The sequence below is a fragment of the Anopheles merus genome, chromosome X (assembly GCF_017562075.2).
Source record: "Anopheles merus strain MAF chromosome X, AmerM5.1, whole genome shotgun sequence".
NCBI lineage: Eukaryota > Metazoa > Arthropoda > Insecta > Diptera > Culicidae > Anopheles > Anopheles merus.
The window spans coordinates 6,959,380-6,987,054 of record NC_054081.1 but is presented as its reverse complement, the minus strand read 5'-3'; the positions used below and the strand labels follow the sequence as shown (position 1 = coordinate 6,987,054).

The following is a 27,675-nucleotide window of genomic DNA, read 5'->3' as shown; positions in this document are numbered from 1 at the left end:
TCAAAATCGGCTTCGAAATCGGAGTCGGTTTCGACATCGAACATCGTATTGATAGCCGCAAAGAATCAAAATTGACTTGTCAACAATCCATTCTCATGGACTGATTTCGCTTCAGAAAACTTCTTATTTCAATTCAAGAACTGATTCTTATTCCGGAGCGAATTCCCAGGTTGATTTTGATTCCAGAGCCGATTCCGATTGCAAAATCGATTCTGGAGCCGATTCCGGAATCGAATCCGATTCTGATTCCGGAATCGATTCTGATTCTGAAATCGGCTTCGGAGTCGACGCCGGAATCGGTTCCGAACACGGTCCGATTCCGGGCTCCCACCACTAGTACATACACACACACACACACTTACATCATGCCTGGCGCGTTCGATTGCGCGCGAACAGATATCCGGCGGGCTATAAACATTGCTTGCGGCTGGCTTGAGCGTTTGGGATGGCATTTTATTGTATTGGGCGCTGCGGCTATCATGGCACTGTACACACTAGGGTTTTGTTTGTGCACACTCACACACACACACACACACACACAGACAAACACGCGGGCAATGTTTGCTGCTATCGCTCTTATCGGGTTTTTTGCCGTTTGATCCGATTGATACGATTTTGCACACAGCGAAAGGTGGAGGGGTTGCAAGGGGTCGTGCACAGATCGATCGGTCCCAAGCACACACACTCATACACATACATGAGCGCTTGCGCACCCAAATCGAAGTGAGTGTGAGTGTGGATGCGCGCGCGGTTACTGCCAGGCTGACCTTACCACGCCGGGACGCCGCCGGTGGGGAGGGGGAGCGTGTCAATTGGCTCGCGCGGCGGCACGGCGGGAAGCGGCCCCGTCGGTTCGACAGCTTTACTATCTTTGCCTAGGGGTGGGGAAGGGTAGGTGCCTTTGCCTAGGGGTGGGTAGGTGGAATGGACGTGCTGGTAAAATATCGTTCCTTGCGCTATCGCCGTATCGTTTGGTTCTCGATCGCACACACCCTTGTGTGCTACACACACAGATACAGCCCGGTGCACTCCGCTTTGCACGTTGCTCCCTCTTCCGGAGGCAGGGCAGAAGCTTTTGAAGAAAGATATACGTACGCGTACCGAGCGGACTCGCTTCACGACACTTGGTGCGCTCGGTGCTGCGCAACGCGGCAGTGCCGGAACACACTCTGCCAGCAACCCGTACCGGGACCAGTTCGGTTCTCTCCTCTCAGTATCTGTGTGTGCGTGTGTGTGTGTGTTTGTGTGTGGGCACGACAATGGGAAACTACTAAGCGCCGCCACTACGTCATGGCGTGACAAGCAAACGGTGCTCTCCGTGTCTGTTTTTGTTTTGTTTTGTTTTGTTTTTGCTTGCGTACGACCAACGGGCGGGCACACGGTGCGGAGGAGGTGCCCTTAAATCCTGTTTTTGAAGTGATATTAAGCCGCACCGGAAGACTTTTGTCCACAGAGCGAGAGAGAGAGATAGAGGGAGACTGTGTTCTTCGCGGGCTGTAGTTGCGCGAAGCGCAAGCACCCTAGCGCAGCACGTGCTGAAGTTTGAAAGAAAGTAAAACAACACCGAGAGCCGACCAGATCCCTGCGCATACAACCATGGTAAGTATGTGAACTCACACGCCTGCTAACCCCTACTAGCTTTAAGGCAATTCGGAAGCGAAAAGCGAAAGACCATGCGGTCCTCGCCAAGCAGGAAGTTGGAAAAGGGTTCCTGTGACCCCCTCGCATGAAAGGTTGCGCCCGTACGCAATGATTCACTGCAGGGCATGCTTGCAACATCGCACCTTTTTGGAGGGTTTTTTGTTTCCTCTCCACCACGCCAATTCACCGCGCCATTCTGTATTGGCAGGGCGCAGGCTAGAGGCTCGCGGTTTATCTAATCTCTTGGGTACCGCGGCCTCGTTCGCCCATCATCCGCGAACTCCCCGATAAGGATCATAATCGAACTCCCCTTCATCCAAGCCGGGGTTCGTATTTTTCCTGTTCGTCTACTTCTTCGCTACCGCATTACGATATCCGCCCGTAAGTGGGCATTGTTTGGCGAAACCTGGGGCCGAAAAACATTGAGTTACGTGCGATGATAACGGGATGGTGGGGGGGGGCAAAACCCAATAATCTTTGAAAAGCGCGGAGAGCGGAGATAAATAACAAAATTCCACACATCGTACACCAAAGCCATAGCCCAATTCTTGTTAAAGATGAAAAGAAAACGGCACGTTTAAGTGAGTTGGAATGCGGCGAGTTAACGACGATAATGGCTAGAATATATGTGGCATGGCTGGCTTGAGATTCTGAACCCTCGGGTGTGTACTTTTATTTACATTATTTATACTAAACTGATGCTCTTCCCTTCGTTCTCTGCCTGGCTGGTAGCATGCTTGCACGCGAGAACACGCGTTTGTTTTCTTTCTTAATTGTGCTTGCTTGCACTATATTCGCCCATCAACAGACCAATTCGCCGATAGGATATTCTTATAGCGGGATATTGTTTGTTGATAGCTCAGCAAGTTGTTTGTTATTGTTGTTGATAAGTCTAATTATTGGAAACCTTCCCATAAGATGAAAGTAACTGTGAGTGTTTACTACAGGATCTAATGCTCAGTGCAAAACGTTTTACTAAAACGACTATCGCTCATTTAACCACTGCTGCGGAGTCACGTGGAGGGATATGACCGTATCGGGACAGGTCTTGAACTTGTGCAAAGAACTGGGACGATTTGTTTCTGGACTACAAAAAGTTCAGGAATACGGGTTTGAATTCGGGATAAGTTCTTGGATCAAACCAGGATTAGAACTAGTGTAAAGACCTGTATACAATCAATTTGAATTCTAGGAATGTTAGGAATGTAGAATTACTTCCACGATCTACATTGATTCAGATTCAGCTTCATCTGAACTGGTTGAAATCTAGGTTGGGATCAATTCTAGGATAGAAACATGTTGAGGATATGTTCCAGGCCTCGGATACATTGACTGGGATAGGTTCAGGAATATAGGTTTTAATTCGGTATATTTCGGTTCGTGAAAAAAAAAAATGAATTAGAACTAGTATAAGAACCTGTATACAATTCATTTGAATTCCAGGATCATTAGGTATGTAGAATTAGTTTCACGATTTATAATGATTCGGATTCAGTTCCATCTGACCTGGTTGGAATCAATTCTAGGACCGAAAAAGGTTCAAGATATGTTTCAGGCCTCCGATACATCGACTGGAATAGGTTCAGGAATATAGGTTTTAACTCGGGATAGGTTCATGAAAAAAAAAAAAACAGGATTAGAACTAGTATAAGAACCTCTATACAATTCATTTGAATTCCAGGATCATTAGGAATGTAGAATTAGTTCCACGATTTATAATGATTCGGATTCAGTTCCATAACTGGTTTTGGAGTTGGAATCAATTCTATGACCGGACCAGGTTCAGGATATATTCCATGTCTCCGATACATTAGGCACCAGGTGCATTCCCGGTGCATCAGTTCGGCCGCCTGGATCAGGAAAGGTTCAAGAGTACCTGGCCCAGTTCTGGGACTGATATAAATGCAGTATGGGTCTCTGTGATCGAACCAGAATCAGAGAGATTTGTGTAACTATCCCAAGGAACATTTGAAATCTTAAATCATAGTTTGAACGATGATGCTACAATTATTTCATTTAGCCTTTCTTTTCCATTTGAATGTCTTGTATGGTCGAATAAGCCTATAATAAAACCACACCACCTTCACAGCTTGAAAACACATGTCAAAACTTTGGGACTTAGCAAACTTATAAAGAATGCATTCTTTAGCCATGTGTAGAACATGTTTCTTTGGTTTGTTAACTGAACTGATCGACGAATGTTCGTGGTACAATGTATTAGAATTAACGAATTCATGAATTAACGGGATGAGATATTTAATTAACATGTAGTGTACAATTGCAATAAGTATTTCTTATACAATGTTTTAAACACCTTGAGCACTGTAGATCAAACAGCTGCAGTAGTGGAAAGTCTAGGGAAGTCATACATTTTGAATAGGAAAATAGGAATTCATTCAAACATTGCGAAAAAAAGATTTCTACGACCTTGCAATAACTGTCGCGTTTTTAAGATATGATTTACCATTGAAAGATTACTTGAAACCCGTCGTTCATTATACGCAGTCAGTAAGAAGAGCGATCCACACACACATGCACACAATCCCAACTTCTTCATCTCGAATGCTCAACTTCCTAACCATGACAATCTGCTTTCGATTGAGAATCGGTTCAAATTTGGTTTTATGTCTATGTTGATTAATCATCTGTATGGGTTACTCTTAGTTTTTTTTTTTGCTGCCACAATGGATGCACATTCTTCCCTTCCCCGCCGCACACCGGGGCGAAGCGGGGCTTCGGGTGCACCGTGATTTTCAATTTCGAACGGCCGAAGCGCCTGGTGAATGTGCGCGCGCGATCGTAAACGTCACGTTTGCTGACGCGCCACATTGCCATCGTTTAACCTTCCGCCCGAAACGAAATTAGGAATGGCTTTCTAGTCACGCCTCCCTCTCCGAGGTGCGGGTGACACAAGCAGGTGCGGGCAGTTCTAACACACATGGCGGTGATGGGGGGTTGGTAGTGAAAGAAGCACGGGCACACACAGAATCGTCGCCATTATTTTATTAGATCGATACGTTTGGCAAGTGCTGCGAGGATCGGTTGCCGTTTACTGCTGGAAACGTTTGGAGTGCCCCCTCTTCCTCCTCTGACACACACACACATACACGAGGGGCTACTTATGGTTCCATAAGATGTTGGCCCAAAAAATATGCTTAAGAGCCGATCGCTGAGAGCGCTTAAGAGCACTGGAAAGCAGAAGCGTAGTTTTGGTGACGTCACGAACCACTGCCAAGAGCTGGGGAGTGAGGGTGGGGCGGTGTTAAATGTCGTCTCTGATAAACTGATTCTATCGTAAACATTGTTTAAACGATTCGCTTGAGCACTGATTCGGTGGAGTGTTTCTGGTTGTTGCTGATTCATGGTATGTCGTGTATCTTGTTGCTTATTTTAGATCCATGAGAGTGGCCCACCCGATGGTCAATTCGAAAGACGCGCTAGCCTACCGCAAGCTCGGAGAAAGGTTGATTCTCGTTCAGGGCATTGTCTCCCTATAGGACATAGAGGATCTCTTCAGCCTTCTTCACTTCGTGGGCCGTTTTGACGCGTTACCTTTAGCTTATGGTTGAACGTTATAATCGCATTTAGATAAAAAATTTATTAACTGCATGTATCAAAATCTCTGTGTACCATAATTCTCTATATAATTGAAGCTTTTTTTTAACTTAAAAAGTACAGGTTACATTTTTAATAAAAGAAAACCAAAATTATATATATTTTTGCTTTAACCCTTAAATAGTCATAGCGGGCCGCATTATATGCTCTCGAGGACCGCATGCGGCCCGCGTACCGTAGTATGCTCTGGTCTGGAGTAGTGTTGGATAAATATGATTAAGATTCATGAATCCTAATCTCAGTTGAAAAGATTCACAAATCTCAAAGATTCATGAATTTCTATGGACTCAGAAATATCCAAATATAACCTACATGGTCATGCCAGCATATACAGGTTTTCGAGACTGCTTGGAAAGTATCACGGAGTCGGATAGTTTTTGTTTTTGTTACAGAGAGACGGTCTATGCTAGGCTTCGACGGGCAAGCCGTGCGAGTTAACCAATATACCATGAGATCGCGCAATTTCAATATTTTGAAAATTATACATCTCCAAAGATTCGTGAATCCTTGGAGCTTTATGAATCTTCATGGATTGATGAATCTTATGGTTTCATGAATCTTTGGAGATCCATCTTTCTTTAGAGAATCAATAATTCTTGAATCTTTGGAGAGTAGTGAATCTATGGAATTTTAAAATCTATGGATATTAGATTCGAGATTCGAATCACTTATAGTTGAAAATTCATATGAATGAATCTCAACGAAAGATTCATGTAATTCAACACTAGTCTGGAGGAAGTACACAAAGGTCTAAATTATTCATTTCTGTGGTGTACAAGCAACCATTGGAGCCCAGATAAAAAAAAACGACTCTCTTTGCTAGTGTTTGTTGGAGGTTTCTAGCAGTTTCTTACAGATATTATTTTCCTTTACATTATTTTATCTATTCGAAATGTGAATTAAAGAAACTATTAGAAATGTGTGATTACTATTATTAGTATCAACTACAGCTACTACTCGGTTTGAGAACCATCCAAACTACCGCAGCTTTAGTATTTCCGTCTATCGATCTGGTAGATTTATTGAAGCCATCACAGGTTCAACCCAGAAATGAAATACGTCATCGAGAAACTTTATGATGGACTCTAACGTATGACTCTTTTTTTAAACTCTGCTGCTCTCTTATCAAGAGTCTCATTCTGTTTTGGATCTGTTATCAAAAATTCCCAATTATATTCGATCATTATGGGGTAGTTCCCTTTTTCGATCTAAAGCGTCTGGTCCGCATCGTCCTCATTGGCGGATTTAGGGTATCGGGGGCCCTAAGCGGTAAAAGAAGTTGAGGCCCCCTGTTGGTGTCGAGCGAGGGGGAGGGGGGGGGGTATTACACTTGGCTTTGTTTTAAACTCACCGTGACGATTTGCTGCCGGGTGGGGGGGTTGATCCCTGAACTACTCGTATAGGTTATTAATTTATTTATTAATTAATAATTCAATTTATTTATTTAGCTATTCAACACCTAATCCCTAACTTATTCCCCTAACATCTGCCTTAATCTGGTGTCGCCAAAATTGTAAATTAGTAAAATATTTTCTTTAAATGTGTTGGACTTTGAATTAAATCAAAGTGATAGGACCATGTATTGAATTGCCTTGACATAGCTAGTAACGGCTCATTGTATCCATATAAGGTATGTCTGCTCTACACACTGTTTTACCTTACAACGGTGTTTGAGCGTCTATAGGCCAAGCAGAAGGGAACGCGAGCGATAATTTGGTATGGTTCTAAGTCCTCCGAATTGGTCGCCTTTTAAGGCAAGTCTTGTAAACTTTCGTTTTATTGCCTCTATTGTGTTAATCATCGTAGTGCAATTCGGAAACCAAAGAATTGAGCAATACTCCACGCACGAGCACACAAGACCAGTAAACAACGACTTAAGACATAAGACATCATTACATTCACGGAATTGTCGAAAGATTAAACCTAGCATCTTGTATGCCTTGTTAACAGTGTTGTCAACGTGTAAATGGAAATTTAAACTAGAGTACAGTGTAACCTAGATCACAAACTTCCTGATGACGATCTAACACACTGCCTAACAACGAATAATTATACTTGAATTTTTTTTCAAGTCTAGGAAACGATATAATAAAAAAATATCAAGCGATAGCTCTAGATCATTTTTAAACACCAAGTATGAGTCCATGAGGCCTCTATTGGGCACAGAAGTTTTCGATGAGGCTACTGTACACACTTTTGCATATGCTGGAATTACCATTCACGGGGCCCCCCGCGGCCGCTCAGTCCGCGTACCGTTAAATCCGCCACTGATCGTCCTATGGTGTACTGTTTAAAGGGACTTTATGTTTTTGTGAATCTGCACATTAGGGTCTCAAGCTTCCAAATGCAGCGAGAACGCGGAGAGCGCACAAATCGTAAAGCCAACAGACAAGCGGAACCGTGGGGATCGTAAACCGACTTCATCAGTTGCGGTGGCGCCAAAGAAAGGACAGAAGAGCAAGAAGAATACCTGAAGAGGAGAAGTTAGACAAAGAAAAGGGAGATGAATGTGTACAAGAAGTGGCGGCGGTGGCGCACCCTTTCCTTTTCTTTAGTACGTGAGATGATCTAATAAACGCGCAGTACTGCTGCGCGCCCCTTCATCATCATCAAGCGTGTGCGTGTGTGGACCCTTCTGATAATCGTTATCATATCGTTATTTTCAAAATTAGTCATCAAATTACGACACACCCGTTCAATGTGGCAATCTCTGCCGTGTATGTGTGTGTTTTTATGTTTCAACAAAAAAGGAAGTTGTGTGTGATCTATCCCGAAAGGTATTTATCGATCAAGTGGCTTTGGTGGTATTCTGTCTAAAAATTCCCAAAACTACATAAAAAACGAAGAGCACAGTGTCTCTCTTTCCGCCAATAATCTACACACAACGTTCGTTTCGATGAAAGTAAGCCGACCGATTCCGCACCGAGAAATCAAACCTTCCCCCATAGACTTCGGTTTGCACAGTAGTGTTCTCACGGCGGATAGCCGGCAGTGACCGGTGGAGCATCTTGGAGTATCTTATTTTTCTCAACCCTTCGTCACTCGATGTCCACACCTTGATGGGTGCTTCTCTCTCTCTCTCTCTCTGTGTCTCTCTGTCTCTCTGTCTGTCTCTGTGTGTGTGTGTGTATTTGCGAGAACAGGCGCGATAAGCAGAGCCCCCGGGTGTAGAAGCGCTGATATCTACGCTCCGGTGCTCCGTGGGCGAGTTATTGCTTATCTTATCTGCGCCCACCCTACGTCCCTACGCGGCGGGGTTAGTTTTGGGACAGTCTTAGGCAACTGTACCGAGCCGGCAACTTGCAGTGTCACCGGTGGAAGCGTTTGCGGAAATTGCACGGCCGCGCAAGTGTCACCATCGTCATCCACGCGTGAACCATACGCAAAGCCGGCCCCGTATTTTCCCAAAGTTTGTTCTCGTTCTCTTCGAAGCCAGCCCGGTTGGGAGCAGCTAGAAAGCAAAAGTCACACTCACTAATCTTCCATTTGCGTAGAAGACGTACCCACCGAGAGAGAGAGAAAGAGAGAGAGAGAGAGAGAGAGAGAGAGAGAGAGAGAGAGAGAGAGAGAGAGAGAGAGAGAGAGTGTGTAACTTAGCGCTGTATGCCCTTTTACCGACACACAAGCTCGCGCACGCGCATCTGTGTGCTTCGGCTGCTGTGGCTGCCCGACGCTCTCGAAGAAAAGGATCGCTTTGGCGAGTGGAGACGCCGCGTAGGTGCCATAAGGGCGCGCGCCACGAAAAGGGGAGAATGGAGAGTGCACTTTAGTGCGTTCGCAGTTGCAGCGTAACGCAGGCAGCTCATTCGCTGTTCGCACACGGGCTAAGCTGGATCGGAGGCATTGAGCATTCTCGCGCGAATAAGAGCGCGCGCGTGCGGCCAACTTCCGGATTTTCGCGTGTCGTGTGTGTGTGTGTGCGGGATCTGTGTTTTTTTTTTTTTGGGGGGACACAACAGTTGTGCTTAGTGGTCGTGTGCGATTAGTGTGCTAACACCGACCACCGTGCGCCTGAAGGACCGGGCCAGATCCGTGGGGGTGAGTGTGCGTGTCCCTCGTGGTGCTAATTGTCAGCGGTGCGCGGGTGATCATCGCATCAACAGAAGCCTACAGTGTAGTTACAAATCAACAATCAGGTGTCATATCGTACCCTCCCACCATCCGCACGGTTCCTAAGTACAGTGCAGCGTTTTGTTGTTCGCTCTCGGTTACAAGCTGGTGGCCCCGTGCTTTGTGCCGTTTTGTGCACGCCGGAAGTGTTTGATGTGTGTGTGTGCCTAGAGCTTGAAAGAAAACCTAAACAGCAACCAAAACCAAAAAAAAAAGCACCTACGCGCAAACCGCGTCCATCAATCAAACAGTGGCGGAAACGGTGCGATTGCTGCCGGACAGTTTGCTCAAACACTCAAACGCTTATCTATCGAATCCCCGATCAACCGATTTTCTGCAGTTACAACTAGAGAGAAAGAGAGTGTGAGAGAGAGAGAGGGAGAGAGAGAGAGAGAGAGAGAGAGAGAGAGAGGGAAACCGGGTAACAAAAGTATGCGTTTGCGGTGGTGGCGTGGTAGCTAGTAGAAAAGCGGCGAACCTTATTGTGCGTGTGCTCTTTTGGCGCGTTTTTTTGTGTGAAAGAGACTCACTCACCACCCGAAAAGTGAGCACACATGGTGCAGGAGATCGAACCGGCCGCCGAGATGGCCCTGCAGGACGATGGAGGGGACGGGCGGACCCACAGCTATCGGCGGTCCTGCTGGAGCGTCCTCTTCTGCCGGAGCAAGGTAAGGCCGCAGCAGGCAAAGCGACGAACCTTTACTCATCACGCCGTGTGCGCCATTAGCCCGACGCGTTTTATGATGCGTTGTCTTTCGCACAAAAAGAAGAGAACATAACCAAAGTAACAACAACAACAACAAAAAAACGATACAGGGTCATTAGAAAAATGAACTTCTTCACACATTGCCCTTCTTTCGGGTGGGGCACGGTGTGTGTATTTGTGATTGTTGAGAAGCAAAGGCACAGCAGTAGTGATGGGTAAAGAACGGATGGGTTGGTCCGACCAGAATTACTCGGAGATGTTTGGAATCCCTTTGAAGTCTTTGTCGGAGTCATCCGGAGTTCTATGGAGCCATTTGGAGTTGTCAGGAGTCGTTCAGAGTGGGAATCGGCCGAAGACGGCCGGCGTCTTCAACTTCGCCCCACTCCAGACGACTTCAGTAACCTTAAGATTCGATTCCTAATAACTCCGGATGGCTCCGGACGACTCCAAACGACTCCGGATGACTCCGGATGACTCTGGACGACTTCGGATAGCTCCAACTCCGGATGACTCCAACTCTGGACGACTCCAACTCTGGATGACTTTGACTCTTTACGACTCCGACTCTAGACGACTCCGACTCTGGACGACTCCGACTCCGGCTAACTCCGGGTGAATCCTAATAATTCCGGATGGCTCTAGACGACTTCGAACGAATCCGGACGACTCCAGACGACTTCAGTAACCTTAAGATTCGATTCCTAATAACTCAGGATGACTCCGAACGACTCCGAACGACTCCGGATGACTCCGGATGACTCTGGACGACTTCGGATAGCTCCAACTCCGGATGACTCCAACTCTGGACGGCTCCAACTCTGGATGACTTTGACTCTGGACGACTCCGACTCTGGACGACTCCGACTCCGGCTAACTCCGGGTAATTCTTAATAATTCCGGATGACTCTAGACGAAATGAACGAATCCGGACGACTCCAGACGACTTCAGTAACCTTAAGATTCGATTCCTAATAACTCCGGATGTCTCTGGACGACTGTGAACAATTCTGAATGACTCCGATACCGGATGACTCCAAAAGGTTTTGGACAATTCCGGACGACTCCGGACGACTCCGACTCCGGATGACTCCGACTCCGGCTGACCTCGACTCCGGATGACTAATGGATCCGATTTAGCCGAAGTCGGAATTGGAGCTCCAGAGAGAACACCACTACACAGCAGCATCAGTAACAATAGGTGAAGCATTTAACGCTTAGTTTAACGACCGCTACCGTGTTGTTGTGTCTTGCTACCCCAACTCCTTTCTAAACTCCACCTCCCCCCCCCCCCCATCCGATTTGCCCCAGAACGCACAGCTTCCTGGCCGGGCGCATATTGCATTATGTTTTCATTGCTGCATTCGGTGCCATTTTTACGGCCGTCATTATGTCGCCGTCTCCTCGGCAGTCCGTCACAATGCAAATCAACTTATCGATATATTTTTGAAATACAATTTTTTCATCTCCGGACTGGTCGATCGGGCGCTCGATTTCTTTTCTTTCATTATTTTTTAATGGCCCGCCGGCGACGCTGACGCATCATCCCCGGGCACATCTGTGCGACCAATGGCGATGACCGCTGGCGTGCGTTGCTGAATCGCCGCTCGTCAGGGAAGTTTTATGGCACCCACCCAACGGTGTACGGCGGGGATGCATGCACATTTGCGTGATTGGCGCAAAAAAAGAAAAAAAGAACTCGCAGAATGCAAAAGTACATTTTCATTTTGGCGCAAATGTTCGTTCGCCAGCGAAGGCAAGCGTTTAGGGCGATGCGTAGAACTGGGAGTTTTATTACCTGTTGCTAGTTCTGCTTTTCAGAGCGCACACATATACAAACTGATTTTATGGTGCGAAATGCAGGACGAAAACGAGGACGTTAAACGAAACGAAGCCAAACCAAACATATTAAAAAAAAGAACCACAGACACACACACACACACACACACACACACACACACACACACACACACACACACACACACACACACACACACACACACACACACCACACACACATACACGTACTTCTAACGGGGTCCCGCTCGCACGCTAACGGCCATAAAGCAGGATGTGAAGCTGCTGGGCTGAAGCTTCAGCGTGCCCCACCATGGCAGTTTTGAAAATCCCAACAGCAACAGGGCGCCTATGGGGAGGGGAGAGGCAACGACGAGACGAGGGGAACGCTGAAACCACAAGAGGGATGTCCCTGCTCGCTATGATTGGCACTTGTCCCGCGAGCTTTACCGGCGGGAGATGAAATTGCCAAACCAAAAAGAAGCAAAAGAAAACATACAATCTCCCAAGGACACGCAGGATTCTTGTGCCGTGGGAAACCATTGCTACCGTTGCTGCTGCTGCTGCTGCTGCTGAGGTGGAGGGCAAAACTGCAGCAAACAAGAGCAACAAACAAGGACACACACACACACACAAAACCGGCATTGCTGCTCGGGGAATTGTGTGTGTGTGTGTTTTGTGCTGTAATGGCGGTGCACGAATGTAAGAGTTTGTGGAGACCGCGACAGATAACGCGTTAGATTACAGAAACGCACTGAAAATGTGACAAAGGTGGTCGAAAACGCTCTATCTTCGAAACATACAACTCAACCGTTCCCCCCCCCCGGTTCCGGCCTGATTGATGATTCACACCGCCCGTGTGTCGCAAGTTTGCAATGTTCGCGATGTTCGCGATGGGCCATAAATCATGTTTGCATCGTTTTGCCTCATAGAATGCGTGTTTCGTTTTATGGTTTTTTTTTAGGTTGAGCCCCAAAACGACACGCGTCTTGAAAACGATTGATAATTGGCCAAAGGTGTGGCAGTAGCTGCAAGGGTGTTGCACCGCGTGACCACTCGCTCGGCACGCGGTTTTCGCTTTCTTAGTACGGCTTTAATGGCCGCGCTATTGATTGTTTGCTAAATTGCATAAGATTGCTGTTTTATTGTTGGTGTTGATCGGGATTGCGATTGTCTAGACTAGACATTTAAATAATTGTGATAAATAGCCGTACAACAAATAGCAAACATTAACAACTAGCAATTGTGTTTACAGTTATTAAAAATATTTAAAAATTGTGCACCAATCAGGTTCAACAAAAAATGTTTATTACATTTACCAAAGCTAACCTGACCCAACGTAAATATTTGAGCCTAACCAACTTGATGATAGCGAACACAAACGCTAACACGGTTACTGATAGGGAACGGAACAGAAGACGAAGAGGGAAAACATTTGCCGGAATTGGCTGGATCTAAGACATGCAGGATCATCAAAATTACGAGTTCATCGATATATCATACCTAGTACCTTGGTTAATGACTGTGTTTATGTGGAATTTAAGTGATAAAATCTCGTCTAGCCATACGCCCGGGTCTTTCACCAATTCTCCAAACGCTTTACGAGTACACAGAGCGTGTAAGCGGTGGAATTTTATTACATGGACGACCGAAGGCAACTACATTACATTTGTAAAGAGCAAAGCTCTTAGCCCATTCCACATACACCATGTCGAAAAACGATTAAGATGACTTTGCAGGATACGAGAGTGATTGGGAAAGGAAATTCTTACTATCATCTGCAGATGTTCGTAATAAATTTGACAGTTACGGGTTTGTTTATAATAAGTGAGCTGCCTGCAGGTACCAACACAAGCGATACGACAGTCGCTAGCTAGCGTTGTATACTAACAGGTGCATTTTTTGTCCTATATGTAAAACGGGTCACGTGCATTATGATGATCCGCGACGGAAAGTCTGAACTGGGACATAATTGAGTGTGCGCTAATGTGATTTTACAGCTAATTTTACGATCAGAGCGCAATTATTCAACAAAAATGTAGTCCAATGTCACTAAAATTAAAACGCTTTTCTCACTCTAACTACCTAGGCACGCGATGGTAGCGATAATAATAATTCGTTGGAAGGATAATGTATATATAACAACATTAATCACAGAAATTGGAGATGGCAAAACACTATTAGAAATTGAAGCGAAATTACGATTGGCTAGGATGGTTTAGCTATACCTCAAACCTGCGTAAGCCTAACAATTGCCACGCTATTTCGGTGCAGGATTAAAATGAACGAGAACGTTCTCACTTCAATTTGATGCTGGGCTCGGTATTGGATTGGAAATTAAAATTGGAAACCTAGAACTCTTGTTGAGAAATAAAAATGGAACTACCCGTAATCGAGCCCGGCGCCTAATCGGCCAGAGTAATTCTTCAGGAGGGTTTTGAAAAACGTTAGTATGTGGTACAAGATTGGCAAGAAGGTTGGCAGCGATAAGAAATGTGCAATAAAATGAGACCTCGATAGATTTTTCTCCTGCGGGTTACTTTATGTTTCTTGTGCAGATTAATGTCCAAGCAGTTTCATACTTTCAAATTGATTGACGTTCCAAGAAGAAAATCAATTACTTTAGAATTCTTCATAGAATCATAACGGTGGAGTATTTCCCTGCTCCACGCCACGCACACAGCTCCATATGCATTCCAACGTTAGCGTAGCGACTTATTGTGAACCAAAGAGTACAAGCTTGTACATATTTCCATCAATATTCACCGCTCATTCATTAGCATGCATTGGTATGGTAAAAAAAACTTTAATGCACACTACATAAGAAAGTTGAGGAGAAACTAGTAAAAGGATACCAGGATACAGTAGAAAGGATGGCATTCAACAATGCAGCATCCAACCGGACTAATGAAGCACCTTCCAATACCCAGCACCTTGCCACGACCGGAAGCAATTGCTTCTGTGTTCAATCAACAACAAGCTGAGAAAGTGGCACATTGGATAAGCAGAAAGAAGCACTATATCGGTAGCACGGTATTTTCAAGATCTCTTTCTTTCCGTGCATTGTCTACCTAGTGCGGGGTTTTTTTTTATCGTCTACAGAAGTTTCCATTCTATTTATGTTATAACCGCACTGAGTTCGGAAGGAAATTTCCCTCATTTCTGCATCGTTTTTGCTTAATGTGGTAACATTTTGGATCTAATTTAGATCTCTTCTTCTTCCTTTTATTTCGAGTAATTTCCAAAATAAATAACCGTAGCTCTCTGGAATTTGTTTAGTGTTGTACTCAGGGATTTACTAAATCGGGTATTATCAATTCCGGAAACGAGTTTTCACGGATTTTTTTTAAATTATAGTATTGATATAGACATATGCATTGAAAAAAAAAACCCCGTAGATATTGCTCTTCTTATTACCAACAATATGCATTTACATAATTATGAGTTTGTAAAACAAAATTTCTTCAAGTTATTTCTTCAAAAGTATATTATAATAAAATATATTAAAACAGCAAATGGAATAAGTGGCTTAAGACAGGCTTGGGTACCCTGAATCCTGCGGATCACCGTGAGCTTCTTCTATGCTTCCTACGGAACAAATTTGAAATCTTTTATAATAACGTTATTACAAATTTACAATATAACAAAAAACATTGAAAGGCGCAAAAGGAGAAATCAAACAATGAACTTCTTTCATTGAATCATAGTTTTCCATTCTTATTCGGGGCAACCATTCGTATATACATGATATAGGCCTCCCAGCTATAAAGATTCATGAATCTCTAGAGATTAATGAATCTCTGAAGACTTACAAATTGCTCGAAAACCACGAATCTTGAGAGATTTATAATTTTGAAGATATTGAATTATCAGAACATTCAAGCCATATTTTTTTGTCAAATTGGAATCATGAATTTCACGATGATCTTCAGAAATTGAAGAATCTTCAGAGGGATCCATTAATCTTTGAAGATGTATATATCTTGATTGTTTAATAATTACTTGACAATTCGCGAATCTTTGGAGATTTAGATTCATACATTCATTTTAAAGATGAATTCAGATTCATATTTTATGGCTTATCCATAGCAAGATGCTCATAATGAGTTCTCATAATACCTCGTCTATTCAGGACAACAAGAATCTCTTACCCTAGACATAAATTCTCTTGCTTTTTAGAGTTGCTTTATGTATAATGTAACACTTAAACCTCGTTCGCTCGAATCTAGGGTAACCGGGTGTCGCAGGAGTCGGACTCGCTCACGGTGAAGGTGGGCTGCGAGGTTCAGGAGAAGAAGCAGCGCTCCCAAACCAACGAAACGAACCGCATCAAGTCGACCAAGTACACGCTGATCACCTTCCTGCCGCTCAACCTGTTCGAGCAGTTCCGCCGGATCGCCAACCTGTACTTCCTCTTCATGACCGTCATCTCGATAGTGATAGGTGAGTGATAAGCGGCGAACCTTGCGAGTGATTGTTTTTATCTTTTCTAATCGGCCTATAAAACCGCCACTCCCTTTACGCACGCTTTTCATCCCTAAAAATAGATAGCCCAGTATCGCCGATGACGTCACTGGTGCCGCTAGTGTTTGTGATAGCGGTGACGGCCGCGAAGCAAGGGTACGAATGCTTTCTGCGCTACCGGGCGGACAATATGGTCAACTTCTCGCCCGTCACGGTGATCCGGGGCGGCGTGACGGTCGACATACGCTGCCAGGACATCCGGCGGGGCGACATCGTGCTGATGTCGCGCGACTGCGACATCCCGTGCGATGTGGTGCTGCTGCAGAGCTCGGACGAGCACGGCCGGTGCTACGTGACCACCGCCAACCTGGACGGCGAGACGAACCTGAAGACGATGGCCGCCCCGAAGGGTGTGCCGGTGGTGCCGCCCGACCGGCTGCACACGATCGGGCGCATCGAGTACGAGCGGCCGCACACCGACCTGTACAGCTTCAACGGGCGCATCGAGCTGGCGGACGCGTACGTCGCCGGCGGCGACCACAGCGTGCTGCCGCTCGCCACGGAAAACCTGCTGCTGCGCGGCAGCCGCATCCGCAACACCGAGTGGGCGATCGGGTGTGCCGTCTACACCGGGCAGCAGACGAAGCTCGCCCTCAACAGCCGCATGACGACGAGCAAGATGAGCTCGAGCGAGCGGTACGTCAACAAGTATCTGGTGTTCTTTCTCGTGCTGCTGGTCGTGATCGTCACGGTGAGCTACTTCCTCAAGCGCTACAACGACGAGTACCGGACCGAGCACAACCAGTACCTCGGCGAGATGCTGTCCAACTACCGCGTGTCCCAGTTTCTGCAGGACTTCTTCTCCTTTCTGATACTGTTCAACTACCTGATACCGATCTCGCTGTACGTGACGATCGAGATGGCCAAGTTTCTCGGCGGCTTCTACCTGGAGTGGGACCCGGACCTGTACGACGAGGAGACGGACCAACCGTGCATCGTGAACACGTCCGACATCAACGAGGAGCTCGGGCAGGTGTCGCTGCTGTTCTCCGACAAGACCGGCACGCTCACGAAGAACATCATGATCTTCCAGCAGTGCTCGATCGCGGGCCGCAAGTACGAGCAGCAGGGTCGCCGGCTGCTGGAGGCCGGCGATCGGCGCGCCGCGCTCAAAATCAACGAGCTGCCGGTAACGCACCCTTCCTTTCGTTGCTTTCGGGCATCTTTTGTTGACGTTTTCTTCGTTGTTTGTTTCCCGCAGACGCAGGTGAATGAGTTCTTCCAAGCGTTGGCCGTATGCCACACGGTACAGGTGGCGGGCGATTACACGAAAGAGACGGAGGAGGACGCAACCAGCCCGCCCAAGGAGGCGAAGGAGACGGACGTGCTGATGGAGGAGTCGTTCACCGTGGGGAACGCGCCCGATCCGCCGCTAGCCGAGCAGCCGCCGCCGCCAGACGACGAATCCACTGTACGGATTAGCCGACGGCCGACCAGTGGCCTGTTCAATGGTTTGAACCGCGTTGCGCCGGCGGCACTAACCCGATCCACCTCACGTCCACAGAGCCTGGTCGAGGGGCAGACCGAGAGCAGCTTCATCCTGCCGCACGCGTCCGGCAGCAACGGCAACCTGCAGCTGCCGGTGCAGCAGCTCGAGCTGAAGCGCACCATCTCGGCGTACGAGGAGAAGCCGGCCCCGCTCGTGCACGACGAGGCGAAGCAGCTCGGCCACCGGCGCACCCAGTCGCACGTACCGATCGGGGTGAACCGGCCCAAGAGCTACCAGATTGCGCTCGACAGCCCGACCGGCACCTTCCAGCGGCCGGTGGTGACGCTGCGCCGGAACCGGGGCTCCTACCTGTCCCGCTCGGTGCGCGAATCGTACGCCGCGCCCGCCTACAACGAGTCGGCCCTCGTCCAGCGGCAGGAGTCGCATCTGCGGCAGCGCGAGGTCGACACGTTCATTCGGTAAGTGATGTGATGGGTGTGGCTCACAGCACACCAGGCGTCTCCATGGCAGCGGCGATGGGAAGTGGCCTACACCTGCCCTCGAGTGGTAGTACGTCAATAGAAGGCGGTAGGTTTTGGTGCTTTGAAGATGAAGATGTTTTCAAGTGACACGTTGCTTTTCCGAAAGCTTTTCTCAACCGTGCGCCCACCTCGCGTTCCTTAACGACTGTGGTTAGCAAAAACATACTTCTCGATGTCTTTCAACAGGATTAGGTTGCTTCTAGTGCTGTGCTTGAATTAGTGATGGGAAACCCCTCTTTTCGGAATCGATTCCAGCTAGGTCCGAAGTTTTTTAGAATCAATTCCGGATAGTAGGTTCGAATTAAATTTCCAGAATTGGCATTGGTAGGCTCCAGAATGGGAATCGGATCCAGGATCAGAATTGGTTCCGAAATCAGAATCGGCTTCGAAACGGAGTTGGTTTCAGCATCTCCATAAGAATAGGCGTTTGGATCCAATGATTCTACGCATTGATAGCCGCAAAAACTCAAAATTTACTTTTAAACGAACCATTCTCATGGAGATTTCCGGACTGATTTTGCTTCTGAAACTTCTTATTTCAATTCAAGAACTGATTCTCATTCGGGAGCTAATTCCAATTCTGGAGTTAATCCTGATTCCGTTACCGGAGATAATTGTGATTCCCACATCGATTCCGATTCGGGAGCCGATTCTATTTCCGGCATTGGTTCCGGATTCGGAATCGACTCTGGAATCGGCTCCAGAGTCAACTCCGGAATTGGATTCCGAGTCAACTGCGGAAAAGGATCCGGAGTCAAATTTGGAATTGGCTCTGGAGTCAACTCTGGAATCGAATTCGGAATCAACTCCGGAATAGGTTTCGGAGTCAACTCCGGAATCGGCTCTGGAGTCAACTTTGGGATCGGATTCGGAGTCAACTCCGGAATAGGATCCGGAGTCAATTCCGCAATCGGCTCCAGAGCCGATTCTATTTCCGGCATTGGTTCCGGATTCGGAATCGACTCTGGAATCGGCTCCAGAGTCAACTCCGGAATTGGATTCCGAGTCAACTGCGGAATAGGATCCGGAGTCAAATTTGGAATTGGCTCTGGAGTCAACTCTGGAATCGGATTCGGAATCAACTCAGGAATAGGTTTCGGAGTCAACTCCGGAATCGGCTCTGGAGTCAACTCCGGAATTGAATTCGGAGTCCACTCCGGAGTAGGATCCGTAGTCAACTCCGGAATCGGCCCTGGAGTCAACTCCTGAATCAGATTTGGAGTCAACTCGGGAATAGGATCCGAAGTCAACTCCGGAGTAGGATCCGACGTCAACTCCGGAATCGCCCCCGGAGTCAACTCCGGAATTGTCTCCGAAATCAGAATCGGCTCTGGAATTAATTCAGAACACGGAACATCGGGTAGGTCCGATTCCGGGCTCCCACCACTAGTTTGAATGGTTACACCTTTCTATCGCGATTGGAATAAGCGTTTGGAGGGGAGTTAAAGCTAAAAACACGCACATTGTTCCATCTCAACGCAACAGAACCTAAAAAGGCGTACAGTGCTGCATGGATTTCAACGAAACAAGCCGCCGCTGTAGATATTCTTTTATTTTTCTGCATAAAAAAGCACCACCGTTGTTTGTCACCGACAGTTTCCTGGATCGGCAGGCGCGCTTCGCTAGACAATTGTTTGCCCATCAGCAAACGTTCGGTTCCGTGCTGCCGTGCTGCGATTGAAAAGTAAACGTAATTAAAGCTGGTCGGTCTTAAGACCTGCAGAAGACAAAATAAAACTCGCTTTGCAAACAAAATGCTCTGTGTGCTTGTGGCACAGGGCACATACATTGAAAAACAACCCAGAAGGCTCCGTAGAACAAATGTTCAATGTTTTAGGACGGTTTTTTTTTAATTTTAGCATTCGTTTTTGGAACAGTATTGTAGTTTAGAAAAAAATGGTTTGTAAATAATGTCATCAGTGCAGGTTCTCGTAACAGGATATGGATTGTTCAGTTTAATTTAATTCATGATTAGCACGAATTGTTCGCTTGCATACTAGTCCAGTTCCCAAATCTGAGTAATTTCGTAGCCAGTCTTAATTTGCTGCAAGATTGAATAGTTTGTTAAAACAAAACAAAACAAACCCTTGGGGTGTGTGATTGCAGATATGTCCAAGGTAGGTGATGAGTTATCAGATTGACATGGTGTGCCATGGTGTGTAGAAGAAACATTGTATTCCCTGTATCAGTGCGTTATAAAATTGAAGCAGCTAGATTGTAAACCTTCTTCCAGTTGTTTCTTTGTCTGATCATGTTACCTTTGTTTGATAGGCTCAAAAGCTACCAAATGTTGATACAAAAAAAAACTTTAATCGATTCGAACCCCCGGACCGGCCGTGCTAAAGGCATAATTACGCTAATGGATGGGCTTAGTCGAACTCTTAACGTTACACGTAATCGACGAGTAAACACCAATTTCAAACACTTTATCACATGCAGGCAAAGTGATAATAGCTCGCCTTTTGGGAACAGTAGGATTCAGTCAATTTAATCTTCAGAAAAGTAGGAAAGCAATTAGGCCGTAACGGAAGTAATTGAGGATAAAAGGCAGCGTTGGAGAAATTACAGGAAACATCAAAATTTATCAATGTACACCACCAGAAAACATCACCAATAGCTCTAAAGGTTATTGAAAGACAATAAGATGCGATATTTTGCCTTGTTTCTGTATGCCCGCACGTTGGAATTCGCTGACAAAAGGCGCATCATATGCCTCCATGGGGAAGAACCTACTTGGAAAAGAAATTGGGTTTTCGGATAAGAATCGATCAAAAAAGGGGTTGACGATGCAGCAATTGGCAAACGTACGCAAAGAATTTGGATCTCTGATTATCCTGTTTCTTGCTGGAGAAAGGCTTTCGTTTGAAGCAAAAATATAAGAATGTGGAGCAAGAGAACGAGGTTTAGGAAGTGTGAAAATTCCTGGATAGCCTTGAAATTCCTTGTACTGTAGAAATTTACAAAGATCCTAAAGCGGGCTTACGTACGAGTCAACAATGTAAGAATGAGGAGCAAGACAACGAGGTTTAGGAAGTGTGAAAATCCCTGGATAGCCCAGGAATTCCTTACACTGCAGAAGTTCACAAAGATCCAATGGTTTTGAAGACTTGATCCTAAGATCCAAACGGACTTGATGCTTGTTGAAGAAAAACCTGGAATACATCCGTCGTACCATCCTAATGCTTCCCGTTTTTCTTCCACACCTTTCAGCAAGATGGACTACCAGGCCTCGAGCCCGGACGAGAAGGCGCTGGTGGAGGCGTGTGCCCGCATGGGCCTGGTCTACATCGGCGACGACGGCGACCAGATGCAGATCAGGGTGCGCCGGTCGTGCGTCCGGGCGAACGTCCGCTCGCGGCTGGGCGAAATCCCGGACGAGGAGCTGATACAGTACGAGCGGCTGGCCGTGCTCGAGTTCACCTCCGACCGGAAGCGCATGAGCATCATCGTTCGGGACGCGCACGGCCAGATCTGGCTGTACACGAAGGGAGCGGAGAGCCACGTGCTGCCGCTGTGTGCCCACACGCCCCTGATCGAGACGACCCAGCGCCACATAGACGAGTTTGCGAAGCTGGGGCTCCGCACGCTGGCCGTCGCCCGGCGACGCCTGACCGAGCAGCAGTACCGCGCGTTCCACGACGAGCTGATCGAGGCGGGCAGCTCGCTAGTGGACCGGGTGGAGCGGGTCGCCGAATGTCAGCAGCGCGTCGAGACCGAGCTGGAGCTGCTCGGGGCGACCGCGGTCGAGGACGCGCTGCAGGACGACGTGCAGAGCACGCTGCAGGCGCTCGGCCAGGCCGGCATCCGGGTGTGGGTGCTGACCGGCGATAAGGTCGAGACGGCCCTGAACATAGCGCTCAGCTGCGGGCACATACCGGACGGGGCGGCGCGCTACTTCATCACCGAATGCCGCACGGCGGACCAGGTGCAGCAGCATCTCGACACGCTCGCGCTGGAGATGTTCCGGCAGCGGGACGTCCCGTTCTCGATGCTGATCGATGGGGCCAGCCTGAAGATAGCGCTGGAAGCGCACCGGGAGCAGTTTCGGGACGTGAGCGTCCGGTGCCGGGCGGTGCTGTGCTGCCGGCTCAGCCCGCTGCAGAAGAGCGAGGTGGTGCAGCTGATGAAGACGGCGGAAGGTGCGCCGGTGACGGCCGCGATCGGCGATGGGGCGAACGACGTGTCGATGATACAGGAGGCGCACGTCGGGCTGGGCATAGTGGGTCGCGAGGGCCGGCAGGCCGCCCGGTGCGCCGACTACGCGTTCGCCAAGTTCTGCATGCTGAAGAAGCTGCTGCTCGTGCACGGGCACTACTTCAGCACGCGGCTAGCCGTGCTGGTGCTGTACTTCTTCTATAAGAACCTGGTGTTTATGGGCATCCAGCTGTACTTCCAGATACACAGCCTCTTCTCCAACCAGTCGGTGTACGACTCGGTGTTTCTCACGCTGTACAACGTCGTGTACACCGCCATCCCGGTGCTGGTGCTAGCGCTCACCGAGAAACCGTACCAAGAGCAGACGCTACTTAAGTGAGTGAAGTTTGAGGGTCTGCTGTGGCGCAGTGTGATACTAATGTACGGATGTTGTTGTTTTTGGTTGTTGCAGAAATCCCGCCCTGTACCAGAAGGTGGCAGGGAACAAGCAGTACGCGTGGAAGTACTTTATCGGCTGGATGGTGCTCGGCATCTACCACTTTTCGGTGATCTACTTCTTCTCGTACGCGGTGTGGATCGAGAACCCGGCAATCTATGCGCACTGGCCGGCCACGGCTAGCTTCGCCTGCTACGGTACCATCCTGATACACAACGTCGTGGTGCTGGTCAACCTGAAGCTGCTGATCGAGTCGATCTACAAATCGTACGTGTTCATTGCCACCGTCCTGCTCTCGATCTTTGCCTTCATGGGCTCCACCTTCGTGTACAATCTGCTGAACATGTAAGTAGGCTGGGAAACCGTCGCCTGAGGCGTAACGACCTTATGGGAGATAGGGTTATGATGGGGACGTAGAGTTAGGCAAGACTCAGAGGTTGCAATTTCAAGAGGAGGTCGCTTGAGGCGTAATAACCTTATGGGACGTAGGGTTATGATGGAGACGTAGAGTTAGGCAAGGTTCAGAGGTTTAAATTTCAAGAGGAATTAATAGAACCGACTTTTTGATATGGGCCTTAGGTTCTTAGCACTTTCTGGAGCTTTTTGTTTCAAGATCTCAAATCCAATAGAGCGTTTAAATTTGTAGCTCAATTATTCAGTATTAGCTTCAATTCTACTTACATTTAACTTTCTTCAAAATGTCTATCCGCACTCGTGGAAGTTTTGTTTCAAGAGAAGAGTTCCTTTAATATTGAGTCAGCTTGTTTTGGGATATTCAAACACAACAGTTCTCCAACAGACCATTCTGGATCGACGATGTCATCACCCCAAAACATTGGACTTCTTCAGTAAATCCCCAGTATTATTACATCTATTTGGATTATTATTATTTATTGTCAGGTAATAATGCTGAATACACTACATCGCATGAGAGTGTCTAATGGCGCTCCGTTAGAGCTAGCAACTTATGCACATTATCTTGCATAGTTTTTTATTAGCCTACGAATCGCTAATTAATTGAATCTTGTTGTATAGCTCGGTCTGTACATGGAGAAGTTAATTCTATTACCAATGCTCTGGAGTATATACCGATGGATGGCAAAATTTATACGATTCCATCGTTTTTGTAGCTCTTATTTGTGCGGTAGTGTTTGTTTAACTTAAATGATATTGATTCTTTCGCGTTTTTTGTTTGCTCTCCACTCCATTTGATTTTACCTTCTTCGTGGGATATTACTTCATCGTGTGCCTGCAGAATCCTTATTCGCAACTGTTACGTCGAACACGAGCACGTAACATTTCACGAGCGATATGTTTTTTTTTTCTATTGCACAACGTTCATGTGCTCGTGCTCTGCAAAACCCATTCCTTTTAGCAAACAAAATCTGGCATTACCAAAGCATGAGAGTGACTGTTTTTTTGTTTGTTTGTTGTCGCTTCCAGGCGTTCTCGGAACAAACCGGAATTCAGTTTTGGTACTGATGCTTTTTGCCAATTTAATTAAGCCTGAGTTAATAATGAAATAATTGGGCTTTTAATCGTAGCGTGAAATTCACATGATGAGGATGATTCTCGAGCGATTAAAGTTGATCTAGAGATGAAAATACTTTAATACTTTGTTTTGATGAAACACTGGCACTTCATTTTCCAGGAGTTTGCCTTGTTTTGGATGTACTGTTTTCATTGCGCTTTTATACTTGTGGCCTTCAAAGCTGCTTCCAAGACGATGAGACTGCATTAGACAATTGTTGTCTCATGCTGGAATGTTTATCATTATCGGTTAATTTGCGATTCCCATGAGCAGCTGCACAGAGGAACGTCCTGTGCCGTGCTAACACAGCTCCCCGTCTATTCCCGAAACGACCGTCATGTGGCGCACACTGTGCCCGGGCTATGGCATTTGGAGCATCCTTCTACCCAGAGAAACCCCAGAGCATCCGCAAGCGAGTCTTCGTGCTGCGGCTTTTTGTTAGCCCGCCTTAAAGTCTTCCTGGGGAGGACTTGAAAAGGAAGTCCAAAGTTAGGGTGGGCGATCGTGCGATGTTTTTATCTAGAACTGTCAGTTGAAGTCGACTGCGCCCCAAGAGCAGATGGTAGATGAAAATGGAAAGCAATAAAGCTCCAGTTTTCGGTGCAATGCTACGGCATGTTCAAACTCAATTATAGGTTCTAGAAGGCTGCTGAAAGGAATGGTGCTTTACGTCTCGGAAACTGCTCCAATTATTTAGCGACAAATGCTGAACCAGCTAACCTGGCATTCAAGGCCATGAAAGAAAAAGAAACATCCCGATAGGCGGTCTGGTTAAACAGACCGAAGAAATAATCACTTTGCTATAGTCTATACGTATCGCTTTCTTTCGACAAAACAAGCGCCAATGGGGCCTGGCCGGGTGTAATCTATTCGATGGAAATGACGGAAATCGTGAGCTGAATGCTCTCCCGAAGGAACACAGAAATGATGAGAACAAGACAGAGACAGAGACTAGTGTTTCATTTGACCGGCAGCTTAGCCGTTAATATGTTTACTCCTAGACTTCCGAAGAAAGAGCGGGCACCCAGCGCGCTTCGCCTACACGTAGAGCGTAATCCGTAATCGCTAGAATTAATGAGCTGCAGCTTGCCGGCGTCTGACCCAGATACGGCTGGTTGGCAAAAGCAGGAGACATCCCAGCCACGGCAAAGAAGCAAAAGTACTGATCCGTTAAAGCTTCCTGTGACATATTAGAACCCGAACAAGCCTGTAATTAGCATTAAACGTGTCGGTTTTAAGAACAGCAGCCGCTTCCGTCCGCTACAATGCTGTACTAATGCTGTCTCCCTGTCCCTTTTTTTTCTTGCAGCAACTACGACGGCTCGATGCTGCAAGTGTACAACAACCTGCTCTCCTCGCTGACGTTCTGGCTGCTCAGCTTTGTGATACTGATAGCGGGCTTCCTGCCGGACCTGACGATGCTCGCGATCCGCTCGATCGGCGTAAAGCTCGGGCACATCTTCCCGGGCGGTGCCAAGTACCGGCGCGCCCTGTTCCAGTGGCGGGGCAACGAGCTGCAGTCGACCGATCTTTAGCGCGACCGACCATCATCACCGGCAACACATGACCACCTTCGGTTCCTTTCCGCGCCTCCACCATTGCAGTATGGCAGTATGACCAGTATTTTCAACGACTTTCCCCTCTTTTTTCTGTGTGTGCGTAGTTTGAAAGTGGGGCGCTTTTAAAGAATAAGACATTTTCCAACTAGTGTGGCAGCATTAGATGACTGCAGTAAGCTAGCTTTAAGTTATTTAACTATGTTTTTTTTTTCGTTTGCTTGCACACTATTTATTAAGCCATAGCCGAACGCTAAAACGATTGTTTGCGTTGAAAAGGGCGAAGGAGGGTGGTGCGAACGCGTTTATGGCGTGACAGGGCGACAAGCAAAACAAACATAAAAAAAAAAACAAAAAACGAAAATAGTGCATAAAAGCCATATTTTATTCGTTTCCGGACACGAGCAGCCGCCAAAAGAGGGGGGAATGCAAACCGTGTTTGCAGAGGGCGCTACCAGTTTATTGATGCGAAGTTTCGCAGCAAGGCAAGGTCTGCAATACGTCTCGTGCGCTGTGTGCCTTGTGCCAGCACTTGTTCGCCGAGTGGCGAAGAAGAGCCCTGAAACGGTTGCACCCAAACCCAGAACAAGCTAGAGGCGACCATTTGAGTACCAGCATCGACCAAAAAAAAAAGGGAAAAACACCACTATACAAAGAAAAGAAACATAAGTAAACGATAAACATAACACGACCTGTTGTGCTAGGTTATAAACGTATCGCAAGCTTCGTTGAAAGTTGGCAAAACATACTAGATAAAAAGAAGAAACGATCGAGAGAGAGAGAGAGAGAGCAAAGGACCAAAACCGAAATGGAAGCAAAGCAGCGAAATAAGAAAGGCTAATAACCGTCGAGTTAAATTATGCACCCAAAGCTAGAATTTCGTGTCCGTCCCCGCCGTGTACCGGACGTCCTGCTTGGTTTGGCTGGCTGGGCGGCTCGCTGGTGCCTTTACTGTTTTATTTGCGTGTTATATTTTTACATCCTCCTGTCCCCCGGACGAGCCAGCAACGCCCGGCGCTTTCCATTCGTTAATATTCGTGCGGCACAAAATATGCCATTTTTTAAATCCCCGGCTAAAGGCAAACCCGCGGGGACCATTTGTGGGGTTTGGGAATGGGAGGGGGGGGAGGCGGAGGGGCCTTTAAGTGTGAGCCACCGGTTGAGCTCGCAGTGCCGCCTCCTCGCCTTCACCCCAATCCCTCGCGGGATGCTGCAGGATCGCTGGTAACGATGGTTTACCGTCTTCCGATTTTTAAGGGGCCCGCGCCATAAAGTATGTACATTAAGAGGATTTTTATAAGAATATACAGTGAGTGAGTGAGTGATTTACGAGCGGTGGATTTACCCTTGCACTGCGGCCGCCCCAAGCGTTCGTGGAGCAGGTGCCGGAGCGCAAGGGGGTTATTACCTTTAACTCGCGATAGACAATAAGTACGTACAGTAGGATTTGTTTATATAGACCAAACCGACAAAGCAAACAAAACAAACAAAAACCCCCAAATACGGAAAAGACCAAGCCCAAGAAAACGATTCGACTGTACCCAAAGGGTAGCGTTAAGATAAACTTCAGTGTCTTGCTGTAAAATGGTGATGCTATTTTTTTTTTTACACAAATAAAACACGTTTCGAAACTATA

At 47.1% G+C, this 27,675-nt stretch overlaps 1 protein-coding gene across 3 annotated transcripts; it reads left to right on the top strand.

The window, feature by feature from the left end:
* The first annotated feature begins 956 nt into the window (after nt 1-956).
* On the top strand, nt 957-27,675 carry LOC121590911 (phospholipid-transporting ATPase IF). Of its 3 annotated transcripts, XM_041911095.1 has the most exons (8): nt 8,271-10,034; nt 16,096-16,309; nt 16,414-17,519; nt 17,592-17,801; nt 17,895-18,298; nt 21,572-22,891; nt 22,968-23,297; nt 25,793-27,675. In XM_041911095.1, the coding sequence occupies exons 1-8, from the start codon at nt 9,921-9,923 to the stop codon at nt 26,016-26,018; spliced, it is 3,924 nt and encodes a 1,307-aa protein (XP_041767029.1). In that variant the 5' UTR covers nt 8,271-9,920; the 3' UTR covers nt 26,019-27,675. The 3 variants fall into 3 exon arrangements, with proteins under 3 accessions (XP_041767039.1, XP_041767029.1, XP_041767020.1); XM_041911105.1 differs by lacking the exon at nt 8,271-10,034 and adding an exon at nt 957-1,599 and having other exon boundaries at nt 17,592-18,298; XM_041911086.1 differs by having other exon boundaries at nt 17,592-18,298.

What these genes read in the sequence shown, in the direction of transcription:
- LOC121590911 (XM_041911086.1), top strand. Translation starts at nt 9,921, where the DNA reads ATGGTGCAGGAGATCGAACCGGCCGCCGAGATGGCCCTGCAGGACGAT. An exon ending in TCAAAATCAACGAGCTGCCG is followed by an intron (nt 17,520 to 17,591) that starts GTAACGCACCCT and finishes TGTTTCCCGCAG; the next exon opens with ACGCAGGTGAATGAGTTCTT. An exon ending in GAGGTCGACACGTTCATTCG is followed by an intron (nt 18,299 to 21,571) that starts GTAAGTGATGTG and finishes CACACCTTTCAG; the next exon opens with CAAGATGGACTACCAGGCCT.